General features: G+C 41.4%; 1 protein-coding gene across 4 annotated transcripts in view; it reads left to right on the forward strand.

Moving 5' to 3' along the window:
• The window catches only part of Jph1 (junctophilin 1), an 87916-nt gene extending 83691 nt beyond the window's left edge, over positions 1-4225 (forward strand). Inside the window, exons 5-6 of one of the 4 annotated variants that reach the window (XM_036179839.1) lie at positions 1664-1759; positions 1920-4225. In XM_036179839.1, coding sequence (XP_036035732.1) covers positions 1664-1744 — 81 coding nt within the window. In that variant the 3' untranslated portion in view covers positions 1745-1759; positions 1920-4225. The remainder of the gene's footprint in view (positions 1-1663; positions 1760-1919) is intronic. The other 3 variants (XM_036179838.1, XM_036179837.1, XM_036179840.1) reach the window with 3 other exon arrangements.
• The last annotated feature ends 10255 nt before the right edge of the window (positions 4226-14480 follow it).

Below are 14480 nucleotides of genomic sequence, written 5' to 3' on the forward strand. Positions count from 1 at the left end.
CCTTTGCACTAGCTTGGGTGGCTGAGACCACACTGGATCCTACCCCAGACCCTATCTTGAGTCTTTTTTTATCAGTTAATCTGTTGAACTCATCTTTTATGGAAAACATCAGTTGTACAAAGAGTTTCAATGTGGTTAAGTCTTAAGCTTTGTTGTGCATATGAGATTGAGTTAATTAGCACCAGGAAACTTTTTTTCCAAATTGTGCTGTTTAAATATACTCCTAAATATAATCCTAAAATAAACTACTCAAGGTCAGACTCTCAAAGTTTGAACCAACAACAGCTAATGAATCATATTGAGCCAGACTGCCTTCTTGCCTCTCACAAATCAACACCTGTAGGTCATGGTGTTGATTTGTGAGAGGCAAGAAGGCAGTATGGCAGAGACCCTCAAAAGCACATACATACATTCAGGCAAAATAGTCATACACATAAAAATAAATTTTTCAAAAGCTGGTTAATTTACTTACAACAACATAAAAGCAGTCTAGAACACTACCACTTAAGAATTAATGCTATTTTAATAATAATAGTAATAAAAATACCAAGATCATCTACTTCTGATACAGGCAGATTCTTCAGGTACCACCAGACCTGAATAGCAATGTCATATAAACTTAATTTAAACAAATAGGTGCTTGGTGGCTTTGGGTTGGCTGGTACTGATTCTAGCAATATTTACAGAGATAGGATTTTACTGTTAGGTTAAATATATTTGATTCTACAGTGGTTTGATTCTGAGTCTAGAAACAAAAAGTCAGACCTGGAAAAATAACTTCTGGAGGTTGAAGTATTCAAGTATTGTGGTTTTTAAAGGAGGGAGGAGGAGGAGGACCCAGAAGGAGGCCCTGAAAAAAGCAAGAGTTAAGAAAGCCTCACTGAGGGCTGAGCCTGTAACTCATTTGGTAGAGTATTTCCCTAGCATGTACAAAGTACTGGGTTCAGTTCCCCAGCACCTCATAAACCAAGCATGGTGATATATACCTACATCCCAGCACAGTAGGAGGATCCTCAATTCAGGACCAGTCCAGGATACACAAGATCTATAAAAGCGAAAACACGTCACTGAGTGTTTTCCTGAATTTTTCCTTGGAAGAGTAAATTATTCCTCCTGCCTTGATGAGGGACTGCCCTCTCTTCTGAATCTGTCACACCCTAAGGACAGCTATACATCTGAGACCCACGAGCTCCCAACTCCTTTCCAGTGACCTTTCCCAAATGAGGCCACCGGTTGTGTGAGGTAAATAGAGTAAGCTATTGCAGAGAAAGACGTTTCTGAGATGGGGTCTCATTATGTGGCCTTGCTAGTCTAGAACTCACTGTGTAGACCAGACTGACTTTGAACTCACAGACCTCTCCCTGCCTCTGCCTCCAGAGCGCTAAGATTAAAGGTGTGTGCCACCACACCCAGCTTGAAAAAATTTTTTAACTTAATTCAAATCTGGATTAATTTTAAGTGGAAGTTGAACAGTGACTCCATCTAAAGTAGCATTAGTTTTTAGCTCATACCTTTTGGAAGGGCTGTTATGCCTCATGGCTTAGTTTCTTTGGCCATGTTTGTAAGCCTGTATTTCTGGTCATTTCTGGTGATGGGTTTGTGTAAAGCAGCCCCTACTGACATGGAAACATTGTGCTTGTTTTGTTCTGTTTTTCTCCTTCAGGGCCCTAATTCGGTCATGATTGTTCTGGTCATGCTGTTGAATATCGGGTTGGCCATTCTTTTTGTTCACTTTCTGACTTGATTGGAACGAGGAAAGGTAAGCGTAGCCTTAATGTCTATACAAAATTACAGTAACATTGGTTCCTCCAATTCGGATTTACATTTTTTTTTTAATCAGTGGCATTGCTTTCACTTTAATGTTGGCTGTGCCTGACTAAGTATGATGATTTAATGCTATACCTGTTTTGACCCCTCAGTGAAATCATGACAACTAGTGGAGTTAGCCCACAATTCTGCCGTGGTGTCCTGAGCCCTTTAAATGGCACACCCGAGTCAGACTCAGGCAAGGAGGCTTGGAATTGGGATGGGATCACAAGAGAGATGAAACTTGGAAAATTCAGCCAGAGGAACTGTTCAGGTCCCCCAGGAGTGCTTTGTGTCTTTTGGGGTCCTCTGGGAGCTGAAGCACGCAGCCATGTTGGAGAGCAAAGCTTAATAACGATTCTTTTTTAAAATCTGCTGAAGCAGCCCCATCCGGCGAAGTTCTTGGCGTTGGCTACTCCATCTGTCCTAGCAGAGTGTGACTAAACTGGAAATGTATGGACCTGCGATTTTTTTTTTTTTTTTTTTTGATGGAAGTCAACAGCTGCCTTACTATTTTACCATCTGACGTTTTTAGTAGGGAGCTGGGGTGAGAAGACCGCCCAAGGAATGCCGTCTGCGGATTGTGTTGCGGTGGGCATGGTTCCGGCCTTCACTCCTATCTCATTAGAAGAAGTAGGTAGCAGCGTCACTCAGCAGTCTTCTGCGGTGACCTGCTGCTTTGACATCTCCTGGAATGTTCTGGGAGGGAACGTTTCATTTGCTTGTGCACGACTCTGCTCATTTTCGCTGTTTATTTAAATATGATGTATAATCATCTTCCACCTGCAGCCCTGGCTGGATGAAAACACACAGGTTGCATCTCAAGGAAAAGCAGAAACAAAAGACTAGTTAAAAGGAAAAATATAGTGTTTATTTTAATAGCAACACATTGTTTTCATGTTGTTCATTCTTTCTAAATCCATAAAAGGCTATTTATCTTAAAAATGTAGTGGTCTGAAGGTACTATGCCTTCCAAAGAAATAATTTAATTTTAAATATTTTTAACATCACTGAGGTGAGTTGTTGATGCACTCAGGAGGTGCTTAATTTTGAAAGCTGAAAGACAACAGAATACTAAGGAGTGTAGTCAAAATGTTGCATGGATTGCAGTCATCAGTGGTTAAGGGTTCGGTTTCATTGCTGACGTACATTACAACCAAATAAAATGTTGTCAGTGGCTATGTTAATTCCCATGAAAGTTAAGCAAGATCCTATTAATAGCTACCCTTCTCTTTCTCCACCCCACCCCTCCCCACCCTCAAATTTTGGTTGAATGCATTCAGGTAGATAGAAGCTTCCTTAAGTCGCTGCTCCTCGATTCTCTGCCCTCCACATTTTTCAAAGTTGTTTTGTAATCTTCTTTTAAATTTTAAAAGACATAGACGGTTTTGTTTTAAATATTTGTCTTTTGCTGTCCTGTTTTGTTCTGACATTGATTTTTTTCTATTATATAATTTACTCAGAAGCATGCTTACCTAGAGAAACTATATGATCTTTATAAAAAAAAATAATTATTTAAAAAGAAATCGGGGAGGAAAGGTTATGTCTGAGTCTCTCAAGGGTGTTACCTTGTGGAGGGGGACCTTTTCCTGGCTGTTAGCCATGATGTCATGGTGTCAGCTGAGTCTCTCTGCCCCCAGCTGCCTCTTTAGTGCGGAAGAGACAGTGTGTGTGACTCCGGGCTGCACCGACGTAGCTGCATGCTTCATTACTTGCAGGGTGGTGTCCCAGGGGCGGATTTTTGCACAAGTGCAATAGAGTCAGATTCCTGGGTGTGACCAAGACGGGTTAAATAAGGCAGAAAAAGAGCAGGTGAAAATAAAATTACTACTTGTATATTTATTTTTTACATTTTGCTTTGACTTTTAAATTTAGAAAGTCCATTTTTACTCAAGAACAAACTGAGTCCCTATGTCAGTCTCCACATTCTCCCCGCCCCTTCCTACTCCTGTAGCTCCGTATGCTGGGAAGGCGGATTTTTTTTTTTTTAAGAAAATAGAATATTTAATCTTATTAAGTGTTTATTTAAATGTGTAATGCTTTGAAAAGAATGGGCAACAGAGGACTAAAGGATGTTTATAAAGTGAGCATGTTGGCTCCATTTATAAATATATATATGATTTATAAGCTTTTTTAAAACAAAGCTCAAATTGTGGGTATTTTTCTAAAATGTGCACAGCTGTATTTTCCATGAAGGATCTTTCTAATAGGTTGTTATACTGTACTCTACATTTTGGACAGCACATGAAGTCTGCCAATGTACTTAATAAAACATGACTTTGTTTATTTCAAGTTTCTTGCTGTGAAAAAGAACTCCCTACCGGCGAGTTCCTTAATTTATAATCCTTGAAACCAAAATGTATAATGTACAGTTTCCACAACTGTAACTGCTCTAATAAAAATGTTGGTTATTAATAAAGTTGGTGGTGTCTTTCCTTTGTGAGTAAATTATTGTCTAAAGTATGTGGGTTGATAGTGATGATGGTGTTCAAAGAGAGACTTCAGCTGGAGAGGTGGCTTAGCAGGTTAAGGCGCTTGCTGCCAAGCCTGACGATGCCGGTTCAATCCCCAGGGCCCCCATGGCAGAAGAAGAGAGCAGACTCCTGAAAACTGTCCTCTGACCTCCATGCATATACCATGGCATGTGTGTGTTCACACACATATGCACACAAATAAAGAAATTTAATGAAAAATTACAGAAGGTGTGTGCTGAAAAACTAACAATAAAAGGGGGATGAAATGCCCAGCAGGGCAGGGGGCAGAAGAGAAGGGAGGCACACTCTCCACTCTACTCGACTTTTATACTGGGACCTTTTCTTTTCCTTTTTCCCTTCTATTGAAAATAGATTCTTTTCTCACATATATATCCTGATTATGATTTCCCTCCCTCTACTCCTCCCAACTCCTCCTCTTCTATCCCCTCTCGTCCACCTTCACTCCCTGTCTGTCTCTCATTAGAAAAGAACAGGCTTCTAAGAGATAATATAAAACAAAAGCTATCCATCACATTGGATAGGAAAAACCAACAGAAGGAAAAGATCCCAAGCAAAGGAACAAAAATCAGATACCCACTTGTTTGCACACTCAGGAATCCCATAAAAACACTAAACTAGGAGTCATTTGAGACATATACATATGACCTGGTGCAGACCCGTGCAGGCCCTGTGCTTGCTGCTTCAGTCTCTATGAGTTCATATGGCTTTGCTCAGTTGATTGAGAAGGCCCTGTTTTCTCGGTACTTTCCATCCCCTCTGGCTCTTCAACTTTGTCTGCCTCCCCTTCTGCAGGGTTCCCTGAGCTCTGAAGAGGAAGGGTTTGATGGAGACACCCCATTCAGAGCTGAGTGGTCTGAAGTCTCTTACTCTCTACACAAGGTCTGGCAGTGGGTCTCTAGGTATTCCCATCTGCTGCAGGAGGAAGCATCTTAGATAATGGCTGAGCAAGAAATTGATCTATGAGTATAGCAGAATAACAATAGGAGTCATTGTATTATTATAGGGGTTTTGGGGGGCGTTGGTTTTGTTTTTCAGACCATTAGTATTTGGATTTACCCTAGGTCCCTGGCCTATCTAGTCTCTGGTTCTTGGTTACCCAAGCAGTGTAAGGTATGAGTTCCATCTCATGGAGTGGGCCTTGAGTCAAATCAGTTGTTAGTTACTTCCACAGTCTTTACACCACCATTGTACTAGCATATCTTGTAGACAGGACACTATTATGGATTAAAGGATTTGTGGCTGGCTTGGTGTTTATGTTTCATTTTTGGTAGAATGCAGAGTGTGCTCCTGTACCAGGGACACTCTGTGTGTAGACAACAGCTTGACTTCTCCATGTTCAGTGAGTTGTGTGGGTGTTGTCTTCAGCAATAATGAGGACTTGCTGTCGGTTTGTCAAGAGAAACTTATTGTCTTGGCAACAGCCTGGGTTGTTTGGGAATTCCCATGGGACCCCTTTGGCCAACAGCTCAATTAGATGTAATCCATTCCCAGTACTGGAAACTTTATTTAGTGACAAGGGATTGCCAGTTGTCTTTCTGTCTGTCTATCTGTCTGTCTGTCTCTCTCTCTCTCTCTCTCTCTCTCTCTCTCTCTCTCTCCTATTATTTGGCAGTTTCATTTAGATTGTCTGCTCATATGTATATATTTTAGGAAGTTTCTACTGTGTTGTTTCTATTACCCTTGAAATGCACCTAAATTTTAGCTGTTTGTACCTGCTTTCCTTACCACAACCCCTCTCCCCTCCCTACTTGATCCCTCTGTTCCACCCCCATCCATCCATAATTATAATTACATACTATCTTTTCTATTTCCCTTTCCTAACAAGATCTGTCTGTATTCTTTAGTCCTTTATAACTACATTCTGGTTCTATAAATTGTTGCTTTGGTTATCATTGACTTAACAGCTAAGTCATTGACTTAATACATACAAGTGAATACATACCATATTTGTCTTTCTGGGTCTGGGATACCTCACTCAGGATGATTTTTCTCTAGTTCCTTCCATTTGCCTGCAAAGTTCATGGTGTCATTTTTTTAAATAGCAGAGTAATACTCCATTCTGTAAATGTACCACTTTTTCTTTATCCATTTCTTCTGTTGAGGAACATCAAGGCTATATCTAATCTTTGGCCATAATGAATAGAGCAGCAATGAACATGGTAGAGAAAGTGTCCACGTGATAGGATAAAGCATCCCTTGGGCACATCCCCAAGAGTGGCATAGATAGATCCTGAGGCAGATCAACTCCCATCTTCCTGAGGAACTGCCACACTGATTTCCATAGTGGCTGTCTCAGGCAAACTCAGTAAAAATGTCAAGAATATCAAGCATTCAGTAAAATTCGTGATATTGTTTTCTCCAGAAAAAGCAATAAAGTCCTATTTCAAGGCTGTGTATGTCATTTATGGCACACAGTAGGAAGAAAATAATCAAATACAGGTTTCACCATCCTATGCAGTAAAGGCAAACTCAATAGGAGGAGAGGCCAACAGTCATCTAATGTTCTCATTTTCTATGGCTGTTTAGGTAACTGCATCTAACTAGTACAGCGAGAGCCTAATGGATACATAGCTTCTAAAGTTGGCAAAAGGCAAGACCAACAAACTACCAGTGGCATTTTAGAAGCAGCTTTAGCTCCTATAATCCCAGCACCCAGGAGACTAAAGTAAAATGATAGAAACTCCAGAGCCAGCCTGAGCTACATATTAAGATCATCTATCAAAATATTTTTCTTCTAAATAAGTAAATGCAGCTTGACATCAAATGATTGGATCACATAAAAAGTTACTTAGTGGTGCTGGTGGGAATGCAAGCTTGTACAGCCACTTTGGAAAACAATATGGCGCTTCCTTAGAAAATTGGGAATCCATCTCCCCCAAGACCCAGCTATAGCACTCTTAGTCATATACCCAAGGAATGCTCAATCATACCACAAGGGAATTTGCTCAGCTGTGTTCATATCAGCATTGTTTGTAATAGCCAGAACCTGGAAACAACCTAGATGCCCTTCAACTGAAGAATGGATAAAGAAAATATGGTACATATACACAATGGAGTACTACCCAGCAGAGAAAAACAATGACATCATGAGGTTTACAGGCAAATGAATGGATCTAGAAAAAAATCATCCTGAGTGAGGTAACCCAGACTCAGAAGGACAAACATGGTATGTACTCACTCATAGGAGGATACTAGATGTAAAACAAAGATGACTAGACTCCTACACAACTCCAGGGAGGCTACCTAGAAAACAGGACCCAAGGAAAGACCCAGTGATCACCCAGTGACAGAGAAATGGATGAGATCTGCATGAACAACCTGGACGACAGTGGGAGTAATGCAGGGCAAGATTTGAGGGAAAGAAAGCTTAGGGGAGCAGGAGATCCCAGCTGGATCAAGAACAGAAAAGGAGAACGAGGAATAACAGACCGTGATAAATGAAGACCACATGAGAACAGGAATAGGCAGAGTGCTAGAGAGGTCCCCAGAAATCCACAATGATATATCTTCTGTAGACTGCTGGCAATGGTCAAGAGAAAGCCTGATGTGACCTAGTCTGATGATCAGATGACTAAACACCCTAACAGTCGTGCTGGAACTCTCATCCAATAACTGATGGAAGTGGATGCAGAGATCCTCAGCCATGCCCCAGGTGGAGCCCCAGGTGTCCAACTGTCGAGAAAGAGGAGGGACTGTAAGAATGTGAATTGTTGAATCCAAGATTGCAAAAAGCACAGGGACAAATAGCCAATCGAATGGAAGCACATGAATTATGAACCAAAAGCTGTGGAGCCCCCAGCTGGATCAGGCCCTCTGGATAAGTGAGACAATTGAATGGCTTGATCTGTTTGGGAGGCACCCAGGCTGCGGGACCAGGACCTGTCCTTAGTGCATGAGCTGGCTGTTTGGAACCTTGGGCTTACACAGGGACACATGCTCAGCCTGGAAGAAGGGGACTGGTCCTGCCTGTACTGAATCCACCAGGTTTAAATGAATCCCCAGGGGAGTCTTGGTCCTGGAGGACATGGGAATGGAGGGGAGGGGCCCAGGGGAAGGTGGGGGTGGGTGCAGGAGGGGGGAGGACAGGGGAACCCATGGCTGATGTGTAAAATTAAAACACATAATAATAAAAAAGAAAAGAAAAGAATCTGCAGAGTGTTGGAAATCCTGTCCTGTAAGAATTGATCTTCACCATCCAATACTGCTGCATGCTGTCCTGTATGATTCAGAATTGATATGGGAGGTATTGGGGAGAAGACTGCAAAGTGAAAATAAAAGGTCACAAATGAACTGTGAATAGAATTTGAAGTGGGCATCATTTTATATACGGTGGGTGTCGCGACCGCCTCAACCAGCAAGGAAGACATGACATCAGGCTCTTCTTTCTGCAGTTTATTCAGGAACCTTGAACAATCTTCTGACTTCTGACCCCGGGGAAACCCGCTAACAGCCTTAAGTAATCACTGGGTAGCCAACCTTGACACACCACGTGGGTACTACCAATAGGTGACCTCCAGGTGTGCATAAGCAAGCCAGATTCTCAGCCTTAGCCAATTAAGGAGTTGTTTATCACAGAGAGCGCTCACCATCAGGAAGGCGGAGGGCGGAAGCCAGAGCCATCTTTAAGGTGCAGCTGTACACAGCTCTCTACAAGTGGGCTGAAGAATACTTTGAATCCAAAATTCATTAAGTGACCTGGAAAGATATCTTAGAATGATATAAGATGTTTTATGTTCTGAAAGTTTTTGAAAACCCTTATATATGTGAAAATACATGCAAGCATATTGTAAATTCTATCTTCTAGATCATCAGGTCAATATTGTTCAATAAATTTAGAAATATTTCATAGAAAAAAACAAAAACAAAAACAAAAAAAAGTTACTAGTGGTTAGAAACATTAAAGTCTATCAATCATATAAAAGTGTGTGTGTGTGTGTGTATATATATATATATATATATATATATATATATTTATCACTTTAAGTTGCACTAAACATATTATGACCACAAGCCTATAGTAGCCAAGGAGAAGAATGGTGGTTTGAAAGCGAATGACTACCATAGACTAATATATTTGAATACTTGTTTGCCAGTTGGTGGAACTATTTGGGAAGGATTAAGAGGTATAGCCTTGTTAGAGAAGAAAATGTGTCAGTAGGGATGGACTTTGAGGTTTCAGAAGCTCACAAACTCCCAGTCTCTGCATCACATGTGTGGATCAAGATGTACATACACTCTTAGCTACTGCCTCAGTGACATGCATGTCTACCTATTGCCCACCATGATGGTCATGGACTCTAACCCTCTGAAACTCTAAGCACAAAATAAACTTTCTTCTATAAGTTGCTTTGGTCATGGTGTCTTATCATAGTAATAAAAAAGTACTAAGACAATCTGGTTTGTCATGATGCATATGATGTAAAGGATTTAGCATAATATTTCATTCCTTGGTGTGCACGGTGCTTTCCTTGCTATTTCCTTACTTTGTGGTTTGATTTCCTTCTATTAAAATTTCTGTGCAATGAAATATCTTCCCCTGTTTTCTAATAATCTAATTTCTTTAGAAATCAGTGTTCCTAATCTCAAATATCCTAGCATAACATGCCTTGGAGTTTCTATTGGTTTGTGCAACCTATTAACAATTCGCCTCTTCTTGTGTTGACATTTTAAAAATACTTGTTACCAAGGAAGCACTGCAACCTTCCTTGGTACCCCTCCCAACGTTTCAGGAATTTTAACCCTGCCGTGTGTTCAGTACAAACCTACAGAACCTGAGCTCTGCATTATACCTAACCATACTGTCTTATGTGTCTCCCCAAGCCAGCTGCATGCTTCCACATACAACTCACCAATGTGGTTTGACAAACAGGTCAGATAAAGAGGATATTATTTTGAATAAAGAAGTCAGCTAGGGGAGATTACTCAGTGGGTAAAATGTTTGCCACAAGAACATAAGGACCTGCATTCAGACCCTCAGGACCCTCACAGAAGCTAGGACCGGAGACATGTTTGTAACCCAGTGGGGAATGGGAACAACCGGGCTGGTCCCAAAGGCTCATTGGCCAGCCAGTCTAGCCAAAATGCATAGTTCTGGGTTCAGTAAGAGAACTTGTCTCAAAAACTAGGGTGGAGATGATAGAAGCACTTAATGATGATCTCTGACCACCATGTGCTCACACATGGGCATGTGCACCTGCACACATGTGCATACATATACCACACACAGATGGAAGGGGGGAAGGTGGAGGAAGAAAGGCAGGTCATGAGTTCAGACATGCTGGCATCCTTTTTCTCAGATGCCAAGCATTCAGTTCCCTCCAAGTCTTCTCATAACATCAGGTTCTCCATTCCTCCAGTGCTTGTGTCCATTTTGCAACATTTGTGGGAATTATTTTGGTGTCTATGAAATGGGAACCTAAATGGTTTTTTTTTTCAATCATAATTTTAGTTAATTCCCTTGTACAGAGAAAACTCAACATATAGTAAGTCTCATTTCAGCAAATACCTTTTTGTTTTTGGCAATTTTTATGTTGCCATCAAGTATTCATTACATATTTAATTCATGCAGTTCTACCAGCCCATGGTCATTAAGCATCAGATCCTGCCTGAAGGAATGCCCACTGCATATGGAATCCTCAGTAGTTCAAACAAATAAATGGGTTTCTTCTCAAAAGCAAGTGGCAGACAAAATGCAAAATGGGTGGTCATCAGAAGGTACCTTTGTGCCTATTGATGCAGCTCACATGAGAGGCTTAGGGATGTTCAATAGTGCCAGTCACATCAGACTGGATAGACCTACTCATTAATATCTGCTGCACAAACTGAATGATAAAATGATACAGTGAAGGTACGTGAGGAAAGAGCTGGACAAAGGTCTTCCTACTGATGATGCTTGGTTATGGGAATGAGCTGGTGCACAGGGAGTCAGGATTACCACTGATATGCAGCAATGTACTAAGGTGTCTAGTTATTAGACTTAATTGCCATAGTTAAGAGCACAGGCAAATGGCCGTGGCTTTAAATACAAAATAGGACCCATTGAGTGAGGAATAATAGCATGGACAAAATAGGATGTTGGATCTTTTAGCACTGTGTCGTGTAGCAACAATTCGTTTATAACATCTACCATCAAGTATAGAAGGAACAGAAAATGGTTAAAAAGCCAAATCCATATCTCAGTGTAGACACCAGAAAGCTTATCTCAGGTCCAGCCTTAGCCACACCCTTGTGTTTGTCTTTGGTAAGTTACAGGAAACAATTCTGCTTCCAACTTGTTTACTATTTTAAAGAAAACCTGACAGAAGAAAATCCACTGGAACTTTAACTTTTATCATTAAAACGCACAGAGACCTTTTTTTTCCCTTTCACCATCTCTCATATTACATTGGATACAAGAGTGAAAACACACTCTCAAGTGATTTTCAAACTTTAATAAGCATTGGAACTGCCTGAAGGTGGAAATACTTTGCTCCACCTTTTACTGGCATAATTTCTAAAGAGCATGTCTGAGAACTGTCTTACCTTTCCTTTTCTTTTTTTGTTTTGTATTGTTTACTTTGTTTTGTAGCGGTCCGGGGGAATTGAACCCAGGGTCTCACACATGCTAGGCAAGTGGGCTACCATGAGCTGTCTCCCAGTCCTCTATTTGCAGACAGAACCTCACATGGTGCAATTAGCCCTGAACTCATCCTGCAGCCACGAGTTTGTAATCCTCCTACCTCAACCTTCAGACTACCATTAACCAACCACCAAGCCCGGCTTAGAAAATTGGTATTTCTAACAGTCCCCCAGGTGGTGTGGATGCTCTGGCTCAGTGCCTCCCAACCTTCCTAATGTTGTAACCCTTTAATACAGTTCTTCATGTTGTGGTCACCCCCAACCATACAATTATTTTGTTGCTACTTCATAACTGTAACTTTGCTACTCTTGTGAATGGTAATGTTAGTATTTTTGGAGATAGAGGTTTGCCAAAGAGGTCACCACCCAAAGGTTGAGAACCACTGCTCTAGCACATCACATTGCAGTAGTCGGTAAGGCTGTTCTCCATAGGATTCCTGTGTTTAATCAGAGTGCAGAAGTATCAGTGAACACCTGCATTCATGGACCTCTGCCTAGATACATAAATGATACAATAAGAGGAAAGACTAAAAAGTAGACATATATAGTAACATATTACTTAATGCTTACAGTAACTTAATGAGCTAATAACTTTCTCCTGCTTACAAATAAGGTCATCAGGGCCCAGAAGATAGACATGACTGCTTTATAAAACACAACTGATAAGTTACAGACCCAAAACTCGTAGCAAGGTACCCAAGTTTCACATCCTGGGTGTACCTTACTCTATGCCTCAGGCAGCGTGGATTCTGTTCTGTGGTCACCAAATGGTTAAAATGTGAGGCACAGTTGAAGCCCTATTGACTGCCATCAAACAGGCTAAGCAGGAAAGTCCTTGATGTTGATGCAACATGACATTGATATCTGAGTGGTGTACCTTCTGTTCGTACATGAAGAAGTCGTTCTCAAATACATGTAGTAGTTTTCTCTAGACACTTCTCTCAAACCAGTTAGAATGCTGGACTCATCCTTTTAAGATTTGTACACTCGGATCTTTGGCTTTTATCAGACAGTCCCCATGTTCCCCAGCCTCCCTGCAACTCCCTCTGTCCATCTGTGAAGATTTGCTCCCTTGCTGTTGACTGGTTTTTTAAAAGAAACAAAACATCATTAATGACGACTATGGTGCTGGCATGTACAAATTCCATCACATCCTGCTGACCTCCCTCAGTGACCACCAGCCTAGAAAAGGAAGCTACATTGTCAGAGAAAGGCAGACACTGACAGGAAGCAAGTCTGCTTTTGAGAAAACATCCTGATCCTTATTTTTGTCCACAGATGTGTGTAGGACTTAGGAAGTCAATCCTTCAAAGAGCAAAGACAAGTTCCTGATCTACATTGGAGCATTCTCTCTCAGTCCTGAGATTTTTTTTTCCACAGTCAAATGATACAGGCCATATACCAAAAAGAAGATGCATGGGGTCCATAAACATGCAGAGGTGCCTATTCTGACTAATGGCTACAGAAATGCAAGTGATATTATTAAAAGCTAGTGGTTTGCCACATTGATTATAGTCAGAGCTGAAAAAGTCAAGGCTCTAGAAGAGCTGGATCCTGAACTCACATCTCTACTGCACAGTGCCTGGAAGCTTTCGTTGGTCACTGCGAGCTGTGGTGAATCCCTTCCTTAGAGACCCCTGACCATTCTACCCTGTTGGCCCTCAACTCTGTGACGCAATGGTCTAGTTTTCTATCTCTACCTAAGGCTGCATTTTTACAGGCAGAGACTGTCCCATATGCCCCATTGTCTCCAACAATGCTACACACATACAGCATTAATTAACTGATGGATGCATTAATAAAACAACTCTGCCCTTGGATATTCCGGCTACTGAAGTAGCCATTTTCCGTAACATGCCTTGAGGACCTCACTCTCTAGTCCTACTATCTTTTATTGTCAGGGCATCGGGAGGGGAGTGTTGACTTACAGAAAAGAAAGACATCTTGAGCATTTACAAAAGTCATGTAGAGACATCAATCATTTCTGCTTTTCAAAGCTTGTGGTTGGGTGCTTTTGTACAACTGGTTTGATAAGCAACTTACTCCTTTACCTAAGAAGGCTAGCAGACCGTCTGCTGTGGCTGCAACCATGATTCCTCAGCACTGTGAAAAGCCATCACATTAAATTGGTTAGAAGGCACAGTGAATGCTGGGAGTTTATTTTGGAGGCGAGAGATACTGCCTCCTTATTTACTTTCACGGTGGCCATGGTGGGGTGGAGAGGAGGAGGACTAAACTGACATGGAGGAGAATTCAATCAGAGTGATGAGTGATCCGGTGTGAAGAGTAAGGGAAAAGAAAGATCCACAAGAGTGGCATCTGGGTTTCTGGCCTGAGCAGCTGAACTTGCTGGTGCCCTTAAGTACAGGGAGCAGGAGGGGAGGAGCAGGTGTCCTCCAGTGAACCGTAGACATTGAAGTCAGCTTTAGACATGCCATGAGATGGCTGTGAGACCTGCCAACTAGATGGAATGCCATTGGCTATGCAAGTCCACATACGAGTGTTCAAGGGGACACTCTGTGATCCAGGGATGTATTGAATGTAGCGTGGAAACGTATTTAA

This window comes from Onychomys torridus, chromosome 2, assembly GCF_903995425.1.
Source record: "Onychomys torridus chromosome 2, mOncTor1.1, whole genome shotgun sequence".
In the NCBI taxonomy this organism is placed as follows: domain Eukaryota; kingdom Metazoa; phylum Chordata; class Mammalia; order Rodentia; family Cricetidae; genus Onychomys; species Onychomys torridus.